The 25,057-nt window shown below is 47.8% G+C and overlaps 1 protein-coding gene across 3 annotated transcripts in view; it reads right to left on the reverse strand.

Moving 5' to 3' along the window:
* The window catches only part of ADCY3 (adenylate cyclase 3), a 519,000-nt gene that overhangs the window by 258,906 nt on the left and 235,037 nt on the right, over positions 1-25,057 (reverse strand). For all 3 annotated transcript variants that reach the window (XM_078649931.1, XM_078649932.1, XM_078649930.1), the window contains one exon: positions 21,391-21,540. In XM_078649931.1, coding sequence (XP_078506057.1) covers positions 21,391-21,492 — 102 coding nt within the window. In that variant the 5' untranslated portion in view covers positions 21,493-21,540. The remainder of the gene's footprint in view (positions 1-21,390; positions 21,541-25,057) is intronic.

Consider the following 25,057-nt stretch of genomic DNA (forward strand, 5'->3'; position numbering starts at 1 on the left):
TCATGACTTTGCATTTCTATAGACCATGCTATTTTAACATAATGCCTACAAGTATGGATGGTATGTGACTCCTACATCTTACAACTCCCATTGTCTTATGTTATATTTCCTGTACATTGATTTACATACTTGTATGATTGTTGGCTACGTGTGTGTGATATTAAGGGCTCTAACACCCTACATTGGGATGAGTAGGCTATAAATTAAATTAAAAAAACTAGTGAGTGCTATTTAAATTGTTATTAGTGTAAATACTCCTAGGGATTCATTTGGTATTCTTACAGTACATGAACATCGTTTAAATGCATGGGTTGAAAAAAGTCAGCAACCTGGCTCCAAATCATAGTTCTCTTGAGTACTTGTCAAGTGATAACAAGCTGTGTGCCTTTGGTTCTCTCCACTGCATGCTAATCTAGGTGTTAGGATCCCAGCCATGACATGGTTTGCTGAAGGCCCTTTAAATGAGGCATTTGTTTTGGGCCCAGCAGGAAGTGAAACTTAGAAAGCACCCTCAATCCCTTCAGGTCCCCGTTATGAAAGGAAAGAAGACAACGTGCAAGTACTGCTGAATGTGGTCAGGCGTTGGGAAATTACGCAGGGACAAATTCATCATATTTCACTGGAGCCGGCCAGACCCCGATCTGGCTCCATAAGAGCTGCTGGACTCGGGATCTGGCTGGACTGGTCCTCACACTGTTCAGTATATACGATTTACAATCTGTGGCACAGGGTAATAACGCAATATGTCTAAAATCAGACATTTTTTGATCATAGGGAGGCTGGGATTCGAACAAAGGAGATTTCATTTCAAATTCAGCAACTTGGTCACAAGGCGTCACCATCCTATACGCTGAGGGAAAGAAAGACAAGACTTTGGCCTGGAAGATTACAGGTCAAGGAATGTGGGTAACTTCAATTTATATATATTTACAGTAAGCAGGCATAGCATGGGGATTACTGTATAGGAGAGATTCAGGCAGGAGTCAAATTAGATCCATGTATTGTGCATGCATTACCCTTCCCCTAGGAAAACCGACTTGGAAGGTGCATGCACATGTTCATATGTAGGCGCACCTAGAGAATCAGGGATGCACTGAGCAGCCATGTTTCCGCCCCTCTACCCCACCCTGGCCCGCCCAAGGCACCGCGCATGCGTACACAGAGGCAGCAAACGCGGATAAACGCATGCATCCAGTGACCGAGCAGCTTTCACGTTCTTACACTCTGGCCCAGCCCTTTACCTGATATAACAGCTAACACTGGACACTTTACATAAAATACATCTAAATTCCACAGATCATAACACATATATATTAAAAAAGGATTAACTGCCATGAATCTTGCATCATATCAGTTACTATTTTTTAAGATATTCCATAATACTTAAACAACATTAGTTCAAATACGTAAACAAAATATTTTATCAAAACTAAATCACAAACATGCTGAAGAAGGTCATACCATATATAGAAATATTACTATGAACCTGCCCCCCAAAAAGGTTAATGCCACCTTTCCAGTGTGGCCCCTGTACTGATTCTGCTTTCGCCCCATCTCTTTTCACTTTCTAAAGCTCACTTTCTAAGTTGTCATCACTTTACAAACCACAATCTGATAAACTATCAGACTGTTTGCACGTGTTCTTTGGAGAAGGCACGTTACCCCTCAATGCTACTATGTGTAAAACATGTGACTAGAGAAAACACAGATCTCTCCAGAAAGTGCATTAACCACCAGAGCTATCTTGCAGCTATTGTTATCCCGCAGCAGGTACGTTTACCCTTTAGATATTTTAAAATGCAACCTCATTGTGGTCAATTAAATAAGCCAGAACAAATTTACTGCCACTTTTCTAATCCTTAATTTACAATAAGAAAAGGACACGTTGGGGAGCTAAAGAGAGAATGACAAAAAATAAGAATAAATAATACAATCTGATAATTAAGATTAGATGTTTTATGGGATTCCAAATGCAGGCTCTCAACAACTGACCCACACTCTCTGATGTGAAGACGTGAATCTTCCCTCAAAGCCAGCGCCATAAAGCAGGAAGCGCATTCAATACTCACAAACAAAAGCTTCCAGTTGGCAACGGGCAGGTGTCCAGTTCAGGTCTATTTTGGTCAATAAACTTTTAAAGGATTTCAATAATTTCAGACATCTAGTCTCAACACAATAAACCTTCAACTCACTTTTTTTTTTACCAGTGGCAACGAATATTTCACCATGTTTTACAATACTATCACTTAATGGTGGTAGGATGGCTCAGTGAGCTTAACGCTTGCTGTTACATAAATTCAATTTTCTGGAGGTCAAGAGATTGAATCCTGGAAAGGCAGACTCAGCCTTCCATCTTTCTGTGGTCAGTAAATTAAATACCATAAACTGGCTATTATTAACATATCTGTACATATATTAACAGTGCTTAGAACCTGCAGAAGTATGGTATTACAGAGCACACAAGATCCGCTGGTAGACTAGAAATACTCACATGATAGCTTTACCCCCAAAAATATATAGTTTTTTATTATTAACAGTCGAATACACCGGAGACTACTTTCCCCTGGAGTTCGAAATAAGCACTCTTGGAATAAAATACTTAAAGAAACGAATGACAATTCCACAAACCATCATAAAATAAATGCCAGACCTCTTCTGTTAGATAATGAAAATAGAACATACCATCAGAGTATGTACAATAGAAAAAACCACTCAAAAAAGTCCCTGCGCACCTCCGTAAAATGTTGTGTTTGTGCACAGAAACGAAATAGATAATGGCTGCAAAACAGAACTAGGGACATTTCCCTCCATACCCAAGATGTATTCGCAAATGGGGGAACACGGATCAAACCAAAAATTGCATGACACAGATCAAGCCACTGAGAGGACAGAAACCGCCAAGAGTATGAACTGGAAAAAACAAAGGCAAGTCACTTTGTGCTACGAAATGTCGCACACACATAGACAATGGACAACATCTGGGACAATTACTTCTGAGGAAGAAGACACAATTGAAACTACGACTCTAAAGATAAACAGTGCTTCTTTAAGCAAGACCCAAGAGGCAGCCGAGGGCAGAAAAATAGGTGTATGACTGTCAACAAAATAAACACAACATTAACTCCACAGCTGAAGACTTGTTACTGGAATCTGATGAGTCACCCTTCCTTTGAGTGTTTTTCAAATTTTTTCTATTTTATCAAGACTTTGTCATATTAGAATTTTTAGCCCTGGTCTGAGTCTCAGATGCCTGCTGACAAGAGATATGTGTGCGGTGTGCTCTCATGACAGCCCAGCTGCGATTTAGAGAAACCACATAAAGGTTCTACAAGCATTCCTGGGATGGCAGCTAAACTCGTACTGACCAACTAAAAAAATACCATCAGCTGTTACAACAGTGACCACATCTGACAGGATTCCAAATTAACCATTTCATACATGATTACTGGCGCACTAAGCAGGGGGTACCAATAATTAAAAAAAAAAATCAGTATGAAATGGCTCCATACCAATAATGAAATAAAAGTTATACCAGCGAGTGCTGTCTGGTACTAACAAAATAACATCAACAATACCCCCAAAATAACAGGACTGATCATTCAAAGACCAGCTTTAAATATATTTTGGAAATACTACAGTTTTGTCTCCAAATATCAGCTGACCAGTTTCTGTGAAAGCACACACGTTTAAAAAAAATATATATATATTTTTTAAAATAACATTTTATTGGAATTTTACGAGTGATACAAAACAATCGTATAAATTACTTGCAGTGGTCTGGTATACTCTTAGGCGGGTGATACTCTTAGGCGGGTGATAGAAAAGGGAAACGACAGAAAACTAAATGAAATACAAGCTTTCATTTCTGCTTAACAAAAGTAAGCAATTTATGAAAAATGAAACAAAAAGATTTCACCTGAAAATGCCAGGTTTGAAATTTAAGCCTTTACATGTTTGCTCCACAAATTTCAGCTAGCCACTTTCATGAGGCACTCAGAGATACATATGACTGATATGGAGAGATTCTGCTTCACATGGCAATGTTTTACCATCATACGCCAAGGGACACCACAATAAAAGGAAGGGTACAGACAATATGCCAATGTCCACCTTTAGGGTGGCATCACCGTTACAACCGAGGAAGACACATCAATGCCAAGGATGCCAACAATTTTTCAGTGATGGCCACCATTAAGCCATAACCACCAGGACTGAACAATCTAATGCCGACAATGCCCACAATATGCCAAGAATGGCAGTCATTATGCTGGTGGTGGCCACAAATAGGCCAGGATACCCAACATATGATATGAATGATGACCAATATGCCAAAACCATTGTAAGAAATTAGGGTATTGGTTGTGTGGCCTGCTGTAGTAAAAGATCCACAATTCCCCATTACTGGGAAACAAGTACACAATTGCAGTGCTTGACTCTCAGGGAAGCGAAGCGGAGACGTCCAAGGCCTACTCAGAGGAGAGGGTGTGGGTAGTAAACACCATTCACTGGCATGCACTATTAACACTCAATAAATGTTTGTTCAGTCAGTACTTTTTCTTTAGAAAAAGGAAAAGTACAGTTATTACACACAGACTACTACATACTACTCAGGAACTTACAAATATATACATTGGTAGATGGAAAATACCACAGGTGACATTACATAATCGCCTTCAACCGCCTACAGGGGTCATGCAAACATATAAGGTAATTCTATTGGCTAGGTCAAAGGTTCAAGATAAACACAACACATGTAAAATACATCACTTTGTGCGTAAGTGCAATCATCAATAATAGGAATCAGGTGTGAATGCACTTATTACTGCTAATAAAGCATATACACTGTGATCAATAATCATTGTCAACAGTATTATCTCAATAAAGCATTTAAAAAAAGCAAAACGTATGTCTGTGTATTTTTTATAAACCTTCCAACCAGGAAAGCTGCATTCATAAAAGCAGCCCCTAGAGGGCATTATATTTTGACTACTATAAGCAACCATAGACTTTGCACCCCAAGAGGGCGCTTCCAGGCCGGTCCTTTTTTTAGATATACTCAGGTCACAATAACTGCATCCAATCAGCTCTTAGAGGGCGAAGCACTTCCAGCTGTAGAGCAAAAGCTTCAGCCTTAGGAGTGCTTGAAACATTGAGAACATTTCTGAGGGGTCCTGGTTTTCTGACCTCCGTAGACATAGTCAGTACTTTAAAAACACTCTTTAGGGGGGAGCTGCTGCGCTCCTGCAATCTCCTCCATGCTTCCTGCAATTCGTTGGTGGTGCCCCTGCCATCCCGATGCCGGCACGAATGAAAATACATATCTAAATTGAAGAGCCCCGAGATCCATTATGTGGCTCTCGTACGGACGCACTGAATATTGTGGCTCTCCTGCTGCTTTCGGGAGAGCCCGACTGCTTGTAGGCGGCCTCACGCTGCAGTCTTCTTTTGCTGAGAGAGATGCCCAGTTCCACACAGGCAAAAACAACAGTTGATGGACAGAATGCAGAACAATGTCATACATTCACCCCAGTACACAGATCTGGGCCTAAATCCATCGTTTTTTTGCTCACCACAACACCCCAGTTCAGACATGGCCAAATGCAAATCAGCCTTGACCCTGTGCCTCATGGGAAAAGTCCAGCCCGAACTGCCAAGCCATGTCTTCCCTGGACCGGAATCAAGCATCCTAGGACCGGTTTCTGGCTATCAGCCGTCTTCAGCCAGGATAGCTTGACTCCAGTGGTGTGGAGAGCAGGGGACTCACGTCTGAGCATACCCGTCCCACTCGGGGTGACAAATGCAAATGCAAAAAGAAATGTTGAGTCAAGCTATCCTGGCTGAAGACGGCTGATAGCCAGAAACCGGTCCTAGGATGCTTGATTCCGGTCCAGGAAAGACATGGCTTGGCAGTTCGGGCTGGACTGTTCCCATGAGGCACAGGGCCAAGACTGATTTGCATATGGCCATGTCTGAACTGGGGTGGCTTGTTGAGCAAAATAACGATGGATTAAACCCAGATCTGTGACTGGGGGTGAATGTTTTGCCATTGTGCAACATTCCGTCCTTCATCTTGTTTGCTTTGCAGTTCCACACAGGACACCCCCAAGATGAGTGAAGCAGTGGGGGCTGCGGGAAGAACCCCAAGGCCCTGCGCCCCCAGCCAGCTCCCTCGCGCTCGGCCGGCACAAGTGCCAGCCTGTTCTCCTTCTCCCACCCCCCACCCGCACTCCATGTGAGTTGGAGGCAAACTGCTTGGTGGTAATCCGCCCCCCCCGATCACAGGCACGGGGGGCGGAATGGGGCAATGAAAGCCCCATCGGTGCTTGGGGTCCAATGGTTGGGTCTCGAGCCCCATATCAATTTTGAGTCAGCCCTTGGGAGATCAGGGCCCATGGGGGCAAAAGTGGATAAAGAGAGGGGGCCCCCCACACGCCTTCTCCCTGGACTTAATAAATAATTAAATCTTGCACCACGCCCTGGCCCACCCTAAGGGTAAATTATGAAACAATGGCAGAGATATATGCTCTCGGCTGGCAAAAAAAATCCAAGGTCGCAAAAATAAAAAATGCCATAACTTAGGCCCAGTTAGGATTATTCTGACGATCTTGGGCTCATTTTACTCCTGGTGGTGGGCTCTAGCCACCTGGTGCAGTTGCAGCAGACCTCCAAGACAGTGCAGTCCTCAGGGAGCTGGTTCTCCTGACCTTCCTCCTTGGTCTTGGTTTCTGGGTTTCCCCCAACGAGACCTCAGGGAGTGGAAGGGGTCCAGCCTCACTGGCCCTTGGGAAGACCCACTGGTTTTGGGGTGAACTGACACAGTCCTGAGTCCATTCTGGGCATCAAGGGGCTCTTCCTTCGAGATAGCATGGTGGCTCCAGGGTCCAACAGCAAAGTGCAGAAAAATCACCAGGGAAAAGAGAGTCTCTCCCTTGTGCAAGAGTTTTTAAAGGGGAGTGGAAGGTTCCAGAAGTAAGTCACCCCTAGCCAATCCTATGGTGTCACATCACCTCTCCACCCCGTCCCACCCTCCCGCACAGCATGCTGGTACAGTTCAAAATGGCGTCATCCAGGAGTCGCAGGTCACATCCTCTCTGGGAGCCTCAGCTCCGCCCCTCGCTGACATCGCTCTAGGGCCTTCCTCACTAGAGTTTCAAAGGGAAGCCCCCTTCTGTGTTGGCTCCAGAGGCCCGACTGATTTTTTTTTTTTTTTTTTTTTTTTTTAATTTTTTATTGCAGTCATGCCTGTACAGGCCCATACATGCGCAAGTAGTTTCATAAAAAATGAGCAGATATACAATATTAATTGGTGGTCAGTACACAGCCGTTATGCCCACAACCCGGGGGTCGGGCGGCGATGATATCTCTGCGCTCACATGCCCGACGTCCAGATCAAAGGAGTAATCGGTGTCCGGATCGTGTGCATGACTACTTTTACAGTCCTACGTAACTTATGCGCTAACCCCCAACTCCCACCCCCTGCGCAAAACCTAGAACTCCCCCCCTTGTCCCACCCCATTCACCACCACCCATCTAATGCACTTATAGCGTTCGTTCCTGGAGTACTAGTGCCTGTCCTCCTGTGTATCTGATGCACTCGGGGCCTCAGCTAGTCTCTATCTCCCCTCCTGCCTCGGGGGCCTCTTCCTCCTCATCTGCCTCGTTGTCCCGGAGTGCCTGTACCATTACTTCCCAAGAGGTCGCCGCATCTGCCGCTGTCTGGCTAGGGGACCTGCGCGCAATCTGGTATCTATAGGAGTGGTCAGCCGCCGCCCACTTCAAGAATTCCCGCCGCCACCTCCGCGGAGTTGGCCCCATCCTCGCCTTCCAGTTCCTGGTGATCTCCCTCTTAGCCACCATCAGTCCCATATCAATGAACTTGCTCGTGAGTTTGTTTTGGGGGGTATGGGGAAACCAGTGCAGGATGCACTCCGCTGGTCCATAGTCTACGGTCCTTTCAGTCACCTCGTTCAGCACCACCCCTATTTCCTGCCAATATCCCCGCAGGGCCGGACACGCCCACAGCATGTGCACCAATTCGGCCCCCTCTTCTAGGCATCGGGGACAGGACGCTGTTTCCGCACCAAAATATCGCCTGATCCTACCCGGGGTCATGTATGCCCTATGTAATATGTAGTAGTGGATTAGTTGGAATCTAGCGTTTCTCGTGCTGTTGCGGGCCCTTCGGACCAGCTGTGCCCATGCCGTGTCTGACATGTCCTTACCCAGGTCCGCCTCCCACTTGGCTTTCAGAGATGCAAGAGGAGGAATGTGCTCTCTTATCATCCGATTGTAAAGGCACGTCACTGCCTTGAGTGTACCCGCCGCCATCATAGTGTACTGACACGCTGCCGCCGTCTCGGGCTCCTCAAGCCCCGTGCCCCAGTGGGCCTGCATTGCCCTGGTCACCGCCGCGTGTAGCAAAAATCCCCCTCTTGGGATGTCAAAGCGCTCCATTAACTCCTGAAACGGGAGCAGCGCGCCATTTTCGTACAGGTCTCCCACCACTTGCACTCCCGCTTCTTCCCATCCTTGCAGATGTGACCAGTCCCCGCCATGCGGTAGGGCTGTTAACATGCCCAGAGGGATCTCCGGTGCGTACGGGCGCCGAATACCGGCTCTCCTCTGTGCCCGGTTCCAGCATTGGCGGTATGTGCGCTGCTCCAGCGATAAATCCCTATCGTCCAGCCGCTGTTGGAGAGTAATATAAGCCAGGACGTGCCTGGGCGTTCCCCGCAAGATGTCACCCTCCGGACCCCGAAACACCCTTGCCACCTCCTGCGTGAAGACCTGCAGTTGGGCCGCTAGGTAATAAAGCTCGAAGTCCGGGACCGCTAATCCCCCCTCATCTTTCGGGCGAGAGAGCGTGGCCAGCGCCACTCTACACCGTCCCGCTCCCCAAATGAATGTCGTGATCAGCGATTTAAGTAGTCTAAAGAAGGAGCCAGGTAGCCATATCGGGAGCGTCCGAAAGTAATATAATAATCTTGGCAGTGCAACCATCTTCAGCAAGGAGATCCGGCCAGCCACCGATAGCGGCAATGTGGCCCAGAAGGTCATGCAGCCCCTCAATCCACGCACACATCGCCCCAGGTTGCCCTCTAGCAAGTCTTCCGCCGTATGGAAAATTTGGACCCCCAGGTACTTAATACAGGCAGGCTCCCAAGCTACTTCCGATCGGTGGTGCGGCTGGGCAGCGCCCTCCTGCAGCGGGAACAAGCTCGTCTTGGGCCAGTTAACTTTCAGGCCCGACATCTTTCCGAAGCTCTCTAGCAGCGCCTCCGCTCCCTGCAAGTCCCCAACGCCGTCATGGAGGAACAGCAGTAGATCATCGGCATACAGCGATATGAAATGTTGCCCGTCTCTGGCCCGCACTCCACGGAAGTGCCGCCCAGTCCGAGCCTGAGCCGCCAGCGGTTCTATAGCCAGTGCAAATAGCAACGGCGAGAGAGAGCAACCCTGCCGAGTGCCTCGTTCAACCGGGTATCGGAGGGACACCGTTGATCCCACCCTCACTCTCGCTATCGCCTCCGCATAAAGGACCTTCGTCCAATGAATATAGCCGGTCCCCAGCCCGAACCGTTCCATTACTGCATAGAGGTAGTCCCACTCTAGACTGTCGAAGGCTTTTTCGATGTCAACCGAAAGGACCAGTTCCGTCCCATCTCCGCTATTCAGCCCGTCCATGAGGCGGACAAGCCTTCTGATGTTGATCGTGGTGTTGCGCGTTGGGATAAAACCATTCTGGTCTTCGTGCACGAGGTCCGTCATGTGTGGCAGGAGCCTCGCTGCCAGTATGGAGCTCAGGATCTTATAGTCCGCGGTGAGCATAGAGAGTGGTCGATAGGACGCCGGGTCACTACTCTCTCTACCGGGCTTCAGCAGTGGGACCACCAATGCCTCCCGCATTGACTGCGGTAGTTGGCCCGCCGCCTTGGCCTCTTTATAGACGGTCAACAGTCTTGGGGCCAGGATATCTAGATATTTGCCATAGAATTCTATGGGGAGCCCGTCTATTCCCGGCGACTTGTTTCGTGCCATGCGTCGCACCGCCGACCTGATCTCCCCTAACTCAATGTCCGAGCCCAGGTCTTTCGCCTGCTCTGCCTCTAGCCGTCGTAGAGGTGGGCCCGTCAAGAAGGGTTCTGCCAGACCCGGCCGGTCTCCTGGGGCACTCTTATATAGGCCCTCGTAATACTCCCGGAAGCCGTCAACTATGCCCAACTGAGTGTGCTGTACTACACCCGACGTATCCCTCAGTTGGAGTATGGGAGTGCACCGTCTAGTGGGGTTCGAAAGCCACGCCAGAAGGGTGCCCGCCTTGTCTCCGTCCACATGGGAGCGCAGCACATACCTCTTAAAGTCAAAAGCTCGAAGCCTCTCCACCTCAACTGCTACCGCCTCCCTAGCCGCACAGAGTGTCTCCTGGAGTTCAGGGTGTCCGGGCCGCTCCCTCTCCGCTTCTCTCAACCTGGTATCCGCCATAGCTAGATCGCCCAGCAACACTTTTCGCACACCTACATAGTCTTTGATGCAGATACCCCTCACCACTACCTTAAAGGCGTTCCATTCCATCGCCCTGGAGGACGCCGTCCCTTCATTTTCCGCGAAATATGAGGCCACCCCCTCCGCCAGGGCCGCCTCGAATAGGGGGTCTTCTAAGGTCTCAGGCCGTAGTTTCCAGATCGGGATCCTGGGTGTCCCCGCCACCCAAGCCAGCCGGATCAGGAGTGGATTATGGTCAGAGATCGTTCTCGACAGGTACTCCGATCCCGTGACGTATGGCAGCACCCCCCGGGAGCAGAGTATCGTGTCCAATCGGACATGCAAGTCGTGCAGTCCGGAGAAGAATGAGTAATCCCGGTCAGCCGGGTGTTGCCCTCTCCAGACATCCGTCAGTTCCCAACTCTCTTGCCACTCCCTTCTACCTCTAGACAGCCTGTGTACCGGGGAATCATGTAGGGGGGGATGGGACCTATCCAACAAAGGGTCCGTAATGGAGTTGAAGTCACCCCCCAGCAGGACCGGGCCCGCCAGGGAGTGAGCCAGCGTTCCTGATAGTGTCGTGAGGAAAGCCAGCTGGTCCGAATTCGGGGCATAAATGCTAGCTAAGACCACATCTCTACCTTCCAGCTTCCCCTCCGCCACCACATACCTCCCTTCCTGGTCCACCCATTGGCGCGTGAGCTGGAAAGGTGTGCCTGCCCTAATCCAAATTAGTACCCCCCTAGCATATGCAGAGTAGCTGGTATGAAAAACCTGTCCCCGCCACCTTCTCTGCAGCGCTGCCCCCTCCCGCCGTGTAAGATGCGTCTCCTGCAGCATGGCGATGTGCACTCCCCTCCGCACTAAATATGCATGTACCTTGTGTCTGCGCTGCATGGTGTGTAGGCCCCGCACATTCCAGGTAATACAGTTCAAGTTATTCACATTAGCCATTGTCCCAACGATCTGGTCGACACATTTCCTCCAGTTCCCGCCCTGCAATGGTGGTGGTGCCCCCCCTTAACAAAACGAAACATCCCAGCAGTCCTACCCGTGGTGTACCCCGGGTCAATAACTTCAAAAAGGGTAAACAATCCCCAACTGTGGAACCCCCCCCTCCCCCAGAACAGGCCCCAATACCAAGATATCAGTCCCCATCCAAACTCCCACACCTGATCAACCCAGGTCTTAACTACACAGCCGTAGCCGTGGGTGCCTTAAGGGCCTACGGAGTGCGGCCTTGTCCAGAGGGGGGCTGCGCCGCCTAGCTCCTCACTCCCTCCCCAATTCCCCATGTCTTCCCTGCTACGAGTGCCCCGGTGTGCCCCGGAGCCCGCTATATACTTAGGCATGGGTCTCCCTCCCAGCTTCCCAAACATTACCCATAGTCTTCTGCCAGCAGTTCAGACATTCAGGATCTCGTCCGCCGTCTGCGGCGTCACCAGCGGCTCTCCAGTCCGATGAATCCCAGAAAGGTCCAATTCTGAGCCTGAGGCCGATATAAGAGCGTCCGAGTCCATGGCCCCCCCAGAACCGGGGCCCTCCGCTCGACTCAGCTTTCCCACTTCCAGTAGTGCGGCCTGCCGTTCTGCCTCGGTCTGGGAGGCCGTTGGTCCCATCTTCCCCTGCCCTCGTTTCCTCAGCCTCCTCGACCTCCACGGCCGCTGCGGCGAACGCCCCCGCTCCTTCTCCCGCTCCTCCTGTGCTCTGGCGCCGTCCGTCCCAGCTTTGTATGTCTCCCACCAGTCCCAGGCCTCTGCTGACGTGTTAAAGAAGCTCGCCTTGTCGTCCACCACCACTCGGAGCCTGACTGGGAAAAGCAACGAGTAGGCTATCCCCTCATTCCGCAGTTCCTTTTTGATTGTAAGGAAGGAGGCCCGCTGCTTCTGTGTCTCGAAGGTGAAATCCGGGAAAAGCGTGACCCTGCTGTTCGCAATCTGGAAGGGGCCATTCTCCCGAGCTCTCCGCAGGAGCAAGTCCCTATCCTTGTGATGGAGCAACTTGGCTATGATCGGTCTGGGTGGGAGCCCGGGCTTGGGAGGCCCTGAGGGGACTCTATGTGCACGCTCCAGTGTGAAGAATGATGAGAGCCCTTCCGGCGCCACCACTGTTTTCAGCCATTCCTCCATGTAGGCAACCATGTCCCTCGCCCCCTCCGTCTCCGGTACGCCTACGATCCGCACATTGCTGCGCCGGCTTCTATTTTCCGCGTCCTCCGCCCGCCTTTCCAGGGTGCGTATGCGGTCCAGGGCTTCCGTTAGCTTCCCTTCCATCACCTTGTGAGCCGGTGCCAGGTCCTTGATCACCGTTTCAGCGTCCTTGACCCTGTCTTTCAATTTATCGTGGTCCGCCCGGAGCAAGCCCAGTCCCGACGCCACTTGCGCAATATCGTTGTGGAGCGCGTCTCGAGTGGCCGTTATGGCTTCCAGTATCCGGTCCTGTAACCGCTGCAGGTCCGTCTGCCCGGCGGGGCCCCCCTCCGCCGCATCAGATGGCTCTGCCTCCTCCGCCTTGGTCCTCGGCTTCCCCATTGTGGCTGACTTCGTCCTGCTCGGCCTGCCCGGTTGGCTGAGACCCCCCCGGGCCACGGCCTCGCGACCTGTCCCTGTGCGCTATGGGGTCGCGCTTTCACAGATGTCGCACCCCAGCAGTGGCGCCTGTCGTGGTCCTCGGCCCCCGGGGGCCGTGGACGTTCGTTCTTTCTTCCCTCGGGCCTCAGCCACGTGGCCGGCTCCTGTGCGCCACGGGATCCCACTGCTCTGTTGCCGCACTCCAGAAGCAGCGCCTGCCGTGCAGCCCTCCCCCTGGGGGACTATGGTATACCGTCTTCCCTCTTCTGGGCTAGCGGCTCAAGTGTGGCGCCCCACCGGGAGCTTGGCGCTGTCGGGGGGACCTCCGCTGGCCTGCAGGGTGTCTCCGCTATGTCTCCAACCACCATTCGCTCTTTCGCGGCGGGGGGGCGACGAGAAAAAGGAGGCGGGGGGCGGGGTGGGCCCCGGGCCGTACTACATCAGTTCCCGTTCCTCGTGGCCCACCTCTCAGGGCTGCCCCCGCTCACCCGCCATCAAGTCCGGTGCCCAGGGCTGGGTCGTAGATCGTCTCTCCGCTCTCCTGGTTAATGAAGCCGCCTGGGAGCTCCGCTGGCAGTGACGTACCCGGCGGCCCTTTCTCCTAGCGGTCGCGGTCGCCGCGCACCGCCGCCGAGAGTCAAGGAGCTCCTCCCGCTGCGGGGGGTATCGCCGTCGGGACCGTCCGAGACGGCGGCCGCGCCCCCACCGTTTGCTTCGGGTGAGTGGACCGCTGCGCAGCCCTCGATCAGTCAGGGCTCCGTCGCGGCCGCCATCTTGCTCGCCGCCGTCTCTCCCTTCACTCAGGCGGCCGCTGCGATCGGCGGCCGATCTCGGCGCTGCAGTGCCGCCAGCAGCTCAGACCTCGCCCAGCCAGTCTCCCTCAGGTCCGCTACCGGCTCCGGAGCACTTGCGGGTCCTCTGGCCCCGTTTTCAGGAGTATTGTGGGGAAAGAGGCACGGAGCTCCGGGCTCACGCCGCCATCTCCCTCGGCGCTCAAGCCACGCCCCCCTCCAGAGGCCTGACTGATGCAGATCATTCTGCCCCACCCCTTTCCTCCTCAGGAGGGGAGTGAAGCACTGTTAATTACTCCCTTTGTCTGGGGAGGCCTTTGTTCCAGCTGCTGGAAAGAAATGTAATTAACCTGGCACAGCAGGGTGACACGAGGCCTAAGCTCTGATTCTGAGCTGCATCAAAGGAATATACCAATTCTGGATGATCCATAAATTGTACAGATATCTTTGTGTAACTTGCAAAATTGATTTTCCCGCACATATTGAAGGCTAATTCGATATATCGTCTCTGTAGACCAAAGAACAGCAAAACTGCACTCTAAGGCAGTTCTCTCTGTATCTGCGTAGCAAAGTGTCACTAAAGACAGAACAGTAAATTACATTGACTGTCCCTAAAAGTGTACACTAACATTATAAGGCCTTCCCAAAGTCAATATCTAATCCTGCAGAATTCTCTTTGTGCCAGGTTACCTGTGGGCAGTTACTGGGCTGCGCACAACAGTAGTCTCACACACACACTTGTGAACACGCATATGCACACTTATGCACACACGTGTTCACATATAACTAGCCAAGTGCCCCTTACCCTTGCTGTGATGCAATGACCTTATATTTAAATGCGTACACTGGCGGTAAACATATACAGTCGGTTTGCCATGTGATTACCGTAGGTCAGACACATGTAGTGACACTCACCCACAATAAAAAGTAAAAAACCTGAAGATACAAAAAGCAAAGAATACAGGCGTACTGAATGGACGGGACCCAATTGCAACAGTCATCATTATGCCAGCAGTGGCCAGCATTATGCCAGAGATAGCCCATATATTCTCTGGTATACCTGATGACACTACTGGTCCCAGATCCCAGACCATTCCACCAGGGAGGTACACTGTACACATACACACATACAACTGCATTCACCCTACACTTATGTTCTTGTCTGATATTAGTTCTGGCAGTGTGATTCTTCAAAATATTTATGTTTGAGGACATCTTCATCAGGTCCACCATCCCTTTGGAGGATGTGGAGGCACGGGGGAGCAGAAGACATAACACCTTCCACTCAGGCTAGCAGGATTGCTGGACTGGCTGTGTCTGGGAGTGAGATAGTGTATAAACTTGCCTAGACACTTTCACCAATGTCTGTTTTCTCAAGTCTCTGTGAGGTAACCAAAGTGGTTGTGGGTGTAGGAAGAATATTTACAGCTGCGGTACCTTTCTCTTACCTCCTTCCTGTCCATTTACCAGTTGTTAACAACACTGTAAATAGGCCCAAGTAAATTATTTAGAGTCGCTGCAAATGCAGATGGGATTTACCAAAACATTTTAGGTAACCTGAATATTTCCTGAGGGTCCTTAAGCCCACCACAAACCTAAGATTCAAGGGCAGTATTTTATCCTGAAGCGGATAGGAGAAGAAGCGGACAGGGCAGAGATGCTTCATTTTTAGGTCTGGCCTTTGAGACATTAGTTCTCATGTCAGACTATTAGTTTTCCTAAATAAATTATTAAAACATCATACATAAATTACACAGAGGGGCTTGTGGTCAGCAGGCTTCATATAACTGTCATTAACATTTTGCTTCCACCCACCACAGCAAACAGCATGGGGCAAATAGTTTGGTCTACTTCACACATAGCCTCCCTTCATTTTGAGAGACTGCAGAAAGTCTGAGCACACTGTTCACACCTGCCTTAAAATATTTCTGTCTCTTCAGAAAAAATTGGATTCACAGTGTTCCTTTGAATAATTTTCTAACCATTATTTAATTCACATGCACTTTGGGTGTCTTGTTGGCTAGTGATTTTGGTCTCCGTTTTGAAGTTGCTGTTATAAAGTAATTGTCGTATTGTAATATTGGTACTGCCTATGACTTGAGTGCTTTTTTAGGCCTTTATTTTTCTCTACTTCACAAATAATAATGAAATTCACAGCACTAATGAAAGGAGTGTTAATTAAAAAACATCAATAGTAAATCAGCCACATCAGTGAATGTTTTTTAAATTTCATATTCCAATGGGAAAGCATGTTGCAGCCATGTTTCAGTGGCAGTATGTTTTTTTCGATTTCTGTGGCTTAAACATGCAACAACAATACTTGCCAATGCCAGACCTTTTGGTTTTGCCAATGCTTGTTTAAGTGCCTTATTGGAAAGCTCATCCCCACAGTGAAGTACTCTTTTTTCTAAAATACCCCCAGTTCCCAGGATTACATACCTTTTAAGTTAATTTTAACTAGGGAGGACAATCTACCACAAGAAAGTGTGACGTATTCCACTACTACCACAATGGATGTGATAAACCTACAGGAGGCTCATCGGGTTAAGCAGAAAAGGCATATTAAAGGCCTTATTTATAAGAGCTTGTGCTTCCTCTTGACCTCGTTCCATTCACACCCTCGACGCCATTGCATAATACTTAACCACAAATTCTATTCCCAAAGCTGCTTCTATAAACCAAAATGTTACTAGTGCCTACCTCTGCGATTAAATGATTCTATTGAATTATTATAGGAAAATTACCTTTCTGCATCATTCACTATTCACTGTTCATCAATGGGATAATATATGGCTTAAATTGTTTAACACCTCCAAAGCTCCGCGAATTACACAATGTCTATTTTTGATTATAATAGAGCTGGTATCACCCCTGAGTGTATCTCTAAATTTTATCAAGCTACTTGTCCACTATGTTGATCATGTTCCACTTCAAATGGTACTTTAACTCATTTACTCTATTATTACTCTCATGTGTTCAATTTTTGGAAAGTTATTTGGTCCAAAGGTTTAAAGATCATCTACTGTGAAATTCATCTATCGATCCAAACGTTTTCTTTGGATCTAGGTCACCTGTCTTCAATCATATTTCCGCCATACCATTGTGTAATTTGATCTTTTCATTTTGCTTGCCTTTAAGGGTATACCCTCCTGTTGGAAAGATACTTCTAAATTATCTATGTCAACATGGTGGAATTTTATTTGTGATGAACATAGAATATCTACTGTTACCTCATTATCGTTACGCCAGACGATTAAATCGGATTTAAATTGGCTACCTTTTACTAAATATTTATTCTATCACTCAGCATTCTTAGCTCCTATATCTCTTATTTCGCGCTATGTTTCTTTCTGTCCTTTGCCCTCTTCTGTCTTCCTACCGTCACCTCCACCTTCTCTTCTTTCACTGTTTCCATTTTATATAAAATGATACAGATTTGTTGTACTGTTGTGTTTCTTTGTTTTGTTTCAACTCCTTCAGCAATTTTAATACTCTGGAATGTTTATCGCTATTCTATTACACTTGCTACGTATATTGTTATTGCTTCATGAATCTTCGCAAAAAATACCTAACCCAAAAAATATTTTGAGATTTTGCTTTGTTAATGCATCAGATGCTGTAATGGAGGAGAAGGTTAAAACATCTGACTCTATCTAAGCACCATAACCTGCTGACTAACCCAATGAACTTAGAAGCATGTTAAAGCCATAGACATAGTAGTCTGTCTATTATTTCTATGAAGTGGGAAACTCAGCCAGTTTTTATGTTGTGTTATAGTGTATGCGTAGAGATCCGTTTATACACTAGTGTTTCTTGTTGATGTTGGCGGTATAACAAAGATAAATTCTGAAGATTAAATCAGTGAGTAGGACAAAGGAAATCCAGGAATAAATAACAAGGTAAATGTCCAGCGGCTGACAAACTGCTATACTTGAGGGACGCCTGCTATACACCCAGTAGTCTGTCTATTATGTCTATGTGAATGGGGGATGAGAGGTGGTCTAAGAGACCACACTGTCTAGCAGAGGTCTGCCCTTTACCAGAGGGATTTACACATACAATTCAGCACTGATATATGGAGGAAGCAAGGCATTATAACAAAATTATTAATTATAACAGAGCGAGCCTACAAACACTGTCCCCTAACTTGGGAAAAAACCAGCGGGGGAGGGGACCAAAAATCAGTCACAAATTCTGGGGACTCCGGGTTCAGATTAATTTTCCCAGATTTATTTTAAATTGAGGTTGACTACACTATTCCTTAGACACACAGGGTTACAAATAGATCTCCGCTCCCTTCTTTTGGGTGGAAGTGCTGAGTTCTAACACTGCAGCTCGGTGCTGTGCTTAGAATGAGAAGAAAGAGTTCCTACTCTAGGTGTGTTTCATGACCTGATGCAGTGATTCATATGTTTTTTTCCACGGTATTACTCATTTTTAATCTGATGGTGAAAAGGATGTCAGCGACAGACCTGCTTTTGGACATGTGGCAGTGCGATTCTTGCTTTGTCAGGTGAAATAAACACACTTTGGTGGACATACTGACATGAAATCCCTAGCCTATGAAAAGTACGTAGGCTAGACCTGGTCATGCAGTATAATTACTGCCTCTGACTCATGACAGGGAAAGTGGGTTAGTCATGCGTAGCTGCAGATAAAAACACAGCATTAACTCTCCCACACGTACATCTTGTTGGTAGAACACACTATATAGCGCATGGAGCTACAACGCAAACGTATTGAGTGTCTCCTAATGTTCTACCGCATCAGAGGTGTCCAACTCCGGTCCAAAAGGGCCGGATCCAAGCCAGATTTCAGGATATCCAGATAAGATACGTTTACATACAAATAAACACAGCTGGTGGTCATTCTGGTTTATACATATTACATTGAGAAAAGCAATCTAAACAGACCTATAAAATCAGTGCTTGGCCTGGAAACCTGGCATGGCTCCTGGTTCCCTCGACCTACACTGGACACCGCCCTCTCAAACACTCTCTTGTGGAAGAGCGGTCATGTGTCAATTCTCATTCAATCGCCTTGTATTATGTATCTGTAGTTTTCTAGTGTGCTGTAGATAACATGCGAATACTTCAGCGTGTAGGAAGAGGGATACAACTAAAAGTAGTCAGAAGGAAAGCGGTGGAAGGGAAGAACGCAGCCAATCAGGGAGGGCATCTGCAGCCCCTTGTAGTTCAGCAGGTCTGAGGGTCCAAGTGTCTGAAGGGTTCAGTTTTCAGAAGTTTGCTGATCCGGATTCGACTGCTAGCCAGTGAAAAGCTTTCAAGGCGGGATTGATGCGTCCCATATACAAAGGATAAGGTGCATTGTGGGTGCCAGATTTTGCAGACTTTGTAGTTTGGAATGGGAGTTTTCGGGGGGCCAAAGTAGAGGAGGTTACAGTAGTCGAGGCGGGACATGATGAGGGCTTTCGTCGGGTCCATCCCATGGCCGGTTTAGAGTTGTGACTGGATTTTACCAAGTAGGAACTGCTGGAGATTCATTCCTTTGACCACTACATTATCTTATGGAGCAAAGGATAGCTCTGAATCAAAGAGTACCCCGTGTACTTGGCTTTTGCGGTCATTGAAGAAGTGGTGCCTAGGCCTGTTATCAGTCAAATGGAGACAGGTCTACGATCTCGGAGTACAATGATTTCAGTCCTGGTTCCGCCCGTACAGAGGAAGCTGTCCTTTGTCTACTGGGTGATGTGGTCCAGCCGCATGGCTCTTTTGACCTCCTTAATGCAAGGCACTGAAATGCCAGAAACCTCACTCCATATAGATGGATTGCTGGTACAGCGACATCAATCTCACTAGATAGGGAAAAGTTGCATGATGATTCAGGAGATGGAATCTTGGAATGTTAAGATACCACTCTGGAGGAGACTCTTCTATAATCTGTTTTGACCTCAATGCATCTTCATTTTCTAGAATGTAGGCATGGAGGTGGAGATGGTGCCCCATCCCCCAGTGCTTGTACAATAGGATACTGGTTGTAAATAACAATCATTCCGGGATCTACCAAATTGAACAAAGAGCCTCTACCACTGCTGCTGGCACCAACACATCAATCTACTGACTTGTGTGCCTTTGGATTTGCACTCTGTGCCTATAGTGGCGTGGAAAACCACAACAGAACTCAGTCAATGCAGTCCAGGCTGACATTCAGGGGCCCCATTAGTGTGGTTGGAAAAAATGAATATCTGACTTTTTAGTTACAAAATACTAATCAATAGACAGATCCCAGTACCTTCATATTCATACAGCAAAACAATGCCTTGAAAAGATACAGACCACATAGAAATGAAAGAAAGCTTGACAATAGGTGCCAAGAATAAGATAATAATGGTACTAAGTATGGTTCATGCTCCAGCTTCAATGAACCCCTACTTTCCTGCACCAAAAGGTTCACGAAACGAGTAGCTAGCCACTGAATTATATCACGGTGTGAAGGTCCTTAATTACCACATTCACAAAGCAATGATGGAATTTGGTGAAATACTTGAAAACTGAGAGGGGTAAAACAGAACAGTTCAAGCGTTTGATGACATGAGTGAAGCGTTAATTCATCCACTTGGGGCATCTTTCATGGGTGACCATAAAGAGCGACAGTATAATCATTAATTGGTGTCACAAACACATTTTGCAATTGAACAGTTGTCTTATGGAAGAGCATTCCTGTATTTGTGATCTTGGCAGCTAGCATTTTTGAAGTCAGAACGTGCGAGTTCTGACACATGATGTCATTGTTAGCTACTACTAAAGTTTCACTCAGAATGTTAGAATGGGCTGGTCTAGTGATCACTGTGGCCATACTATTTGGGGCCAGCAATGATTGTATCTCTGATCCCTCACTGGAAAACATTTAGTGCCCGATTCACAGAACTAACTTACGACAAAATCCTAAACGTACTACTTTTGGTATTCACAGAGGCATTTAGTAGTCTTAAATTAGGATTTTGTCCTAAATGAAGATTTTGTCCTAAATTAGGATTTTGTCCTATATTAGGATTTTGTCCTATATTAGGATTTTGTCCTAAGTTAGGATTTTGTCCTAAATTAGGATTTTGGCTTAAGTTTAACTTAAGTTTGTCTTAAGTTTAACTAAAAACAAAATCCCAATTTAGGACAAAATCCTAATTTAGGACAAAATCCAAATTTAGGACAAAATCCTAATTTAGGACAAAATCCTAATTCAGGACAAAATCCTACCTTAAAACACAATCCTAATTTAGGACAAAATCCTAATTTAAGACTACTAAATGCCTTCTGTGAATACAAAAAGTAGTACGTTTAGGATTTTGTCATAAGTTAGTTTTGTGAATCGGCCCCTCTGACAAGATCCCACCAAACATCTTCATAAATTTGTAGAAGGGACTCTCTACAGAGCATCTCTAGTAAAAGCGCCCAACTCCTCTCAAACATACAAATACCTCCACCTGCTAAAACCCAGGCTTCCTTCTCTGTGAACTGTGCAGTGTCACCATGATAACCACAGTTATAAGAAGTAAAGGATATATAGATGTATTAACAGAGGAGGCTTACCTGCTGCTGGCTTTGTTCCTCCAGGTTCAGCTTGACCTCCAAGGACTGCCGGGCTTCTAGAAAGGCCTTGCGATGCTTCCGGTCAGCCATGTAGTAGGACATGATCCCCACGGTGATGGTGCACAGGTAGATGGCAATGTTGGACAGGATCTTTGGATCAAAAGAAGAGGAACGAGAAGATGAGATGCTGGAGAGCTTCAGGTAACGATGCGTAAAATCTACATGTGCTACATTCAACACGTGATTAGTTAAATTTTTTGAATCTGACACATGCACATACTACTCATCACCAAAGCACCTTCATCTCCATTTGCAAATACACATTTTCATTGTTTGGTTTTGTTACAAACCTGCCATATCTGCATACCACATGACTACTTCCAAATAAAATTTTTGACTTGCTTGTACCTTTTTTCTCCAACATGCATATGAACAATGTTTTAATGAATAATATTGGACCTATCCACCAAGATAAACGTAGACCGTACGTTTACGATTAAATTGATCCTTTTTAACCCTGACAGGAATTCACAAATGGATTCATGACCGACAAAGTAATTTATGAGGTTGAAGAGCTTCATGGAGGACTTCGGAAAGTGGGCTTTCCGGGCGTGGAACACCTTGTAAATGTGGGGGCGCCTGCATGTTTGTGGGCATTCTCAAACCACGATTTACCCCTTTTACAGCCTGGAAAAAGGTCATATTTCACAGTGCTGGTGTAAGTTTGCTTCATGAGCATTGAGGAGAATGGACTATCAGCAGATTTGGTGGGGGTGTGGGGTAGGGGTTTCTCCAAAGGGAAAAATATTTCCCCCGAATAGGAAACAAAATGTGTTTTTGCACAGAGGATCCTCCTCCTCCTGTATGGAGTGGGGTTCTCCGCTATGAAAAACTCGATAGAAAGGGAACAGACAGGGGCGTAGCTTGGTCAGTGAGATTGAGGGGAGGGGGGGTGACCGCTTCAGATTATCCATCAATTACAGAGGCATATAATGTTAAAATACATAGCTGCTAAGGTTTCAGATTGCTTATGTGGATATTTTCGAAATTTCAGTGAAATTATGAGTGGCATTCAACAATCTGAGTGACCCTTTCTCGCGAGCAAAAATCAAGCAATGAAGATGAGGGAAACATATCTACCAGAAATGACAGCCATTTCAGCAACGAGAAACTCTAGGAACATCTTAAAACTATTGCAAAGCGCCAGAAATGGAAGGACACTATCTGACATGAAACACAGACTGCAAACCTGCCACGTTTTATGAGTGCTTATGTGTGACATTTTCAAGGTTTCAGGGTACTTATGAATGACATTCAACTACTAAATGTATGACACCAAGAGTGATACTTGTTTGCAAGCAAAATCAACAAATTAAGTACCTGGAAACAGATGAACATAAGAACTTACACTCATTTAAGCAAGGCCAAGCTATGAGAAGAGCTTGAAACTGCTGCAAAACACCTGAACCTACTGTAAAACGATTGTATAACCACAATCTACTCACATCTTACATGATTTTACACTTATGATCATTACTGCTTCTTGCAGAGCCACAGACAAATTGCATTTGACAGTGTCAAATTGACAGATCATGTCTGAAAGGAACACCTTATCGCACTTGGTTCAGCAATGCAACGTCTTTTCTTATTGTAATCTGAACCGTTTTGCGTGCTCTCTTCCTAAACACAAACATCACTGATTCTTGTGCTTGCTCCGTAGTGTAACAGGCCACTCACCAACGGGAAAATCCAGCCTGGGGCTGTAGCTCCTAAGCTGCAGTGGGGAACTCACTACTGACAGCCGCTCGCCATAGAGCTGTTCACAGACAGTGCTTGCTCGACTCTGTGGGGCAGTCCATACACCACAGTGCACTGACCGGGGCTGCAAGGGCAAATGCTCTCAAGAGCAGAACAGTGTGCGCAGTGGAGGACTTTTAAAATTACGCTCACCGTAACAAGAAACAAGTCAAGTACCTCATTTTGCCTAGGCCCTGCCAGGGTCGCTGCAATGCCTTCCTGGCAGGACTTGTAAACAAGCATTTGCAATGCAATAGGTCTCGCATTAGGAAAGTTTGAGCAATTGGTATTGTAAATGACAAATATTTTATTTATGTGTTGGTTTTGTAAATAGCGATATTAATAGCTTTGTCATTTACAATGCCAATAGTTTTAACTTTCGCAAACGTGACGCCTATAGCATTTGTAATGCAATCTGTGTTGTATTTACATGACTTAGATGTATTAATATTACAAATAACAATGTCTGAGGCAGGTGTAGGTGTCTGACCCTGGAGGGGTCCTGGATCATTGGCACAGGTGTAGGTAAGTGTCTGACCCTGGAGGGGTCACTGGCATATGTGTCTGACCCAGGTGTAGGTGCCAGGTACAGGTGGGGGTGCTCGGCACGGCAGGATACTGAGGGATCTCACCCCGGAGGGGTCCTGGATCATTGACACAGTTGTAGGTGTCTGACGTAGGTGTAGGTGCCTGGTACAAGTGGGGTGCCCGCCTTGAGAAGGATACTGAGGGATCTGACCCTGGAGGGGTCATGGATCACTGGCACAGGTGTAGGTGTCTGACGTAGGTGTAGGTGCCTGGTACAAGTGGGGTGCCCGCCTTGAGAAGGATACTGAGGGATCTGACCCTGGAGGGGTCATGGATCACTGGCACAGGTGTAGGTGTCTGACCCAGGTGTAGGTGCCTGACCCAGGTGTAGGTGCCCAACATGAGAAGGATAGTGAGGGATCTGACCCTGGAGGGGTCATGGATCTCTGACGCAGGTGTAGGTGTCTGGCACAGATGTTGGTGTCTGGCACAGGTGGGTGTTTCCGGCATGGGCAGGGTACTGAGGGATCTGACGATGGAGGGGTCTTGGATCACTGGCACAGGTGTAGGTGTCTGACCCAGGTGTAGGTGTCTGACCCAGGTGTAGGTGTCTGACCCAGGTGTAGGTGTCTGACCCAGGTGTAGGTGTCTGGCCCAGGTGTAGGTGTCTGACCCAGGTGTTGGTGTCTTTTACAGGTGGGGTTGCACGCCATGAGAAGGATACTGCGGGTTCTGACCCTGGAGGGGTCATGGATCTCTGATGCAGGTGTAGGTGTCTGACGCAGATGTTGTTGTCTGGCACAGGTGGGGGTTTCCGGCATGAGGTGGATACTGAGGGATCTGACGCTGGAGGAGTTCTAGATGACTGGCAAAGGTGGGGGCATCTGGCACATGTGGGGATGTTTGGCATGGGCAGAATTCAGAGGGAACGGACGCTGGAGTGTTCTGGATCACTGTGACATGTGTAGGTGTCTGACGCAGGTTGGGGTGTCTGGCACAGGTTGGGGGTGTCTGGCACAGGTCGGGGGTGCCTGGCACAGTTGGGGGTGTCTGGTACAGGTTGGGGGTGTCTGGTACAGGTGGGGGGTGTCTGGTACAGGTGGGGGTGTCTGGCACAGGTTGGGGGGTGTCTGGTACAGGTGGGGGGTGTCTGGTACAGGTGGGGGGTGTCTGGTACAGGTGGGGGGTGTCTGGTACAGGTGGGGGGTGTCTGGTACAGGTGGGGGGTGTCTGGTACAGGTTGGGGTGTCTGGCACAGGTGGGGATTTCCGGCATGGGCCGGATACTGAGCGCTCTGACCATAGAGGGGTTTGGATGATTGGCACATGTGAAGGTGTCTAGC

This window comes from Lissotriton helveticus, chromosome 6 (assembly GCF_964261635.1).
Source record: "Lissotriton helveticus chromosome 6, aLisHel1.1, whole genome shotgun sequence".
NCBI lineage: Eukaryota > Metazoa > Chordata > Amphibia > Caudata > Salamandridae > Lissotriton > Lissotriton helveticus.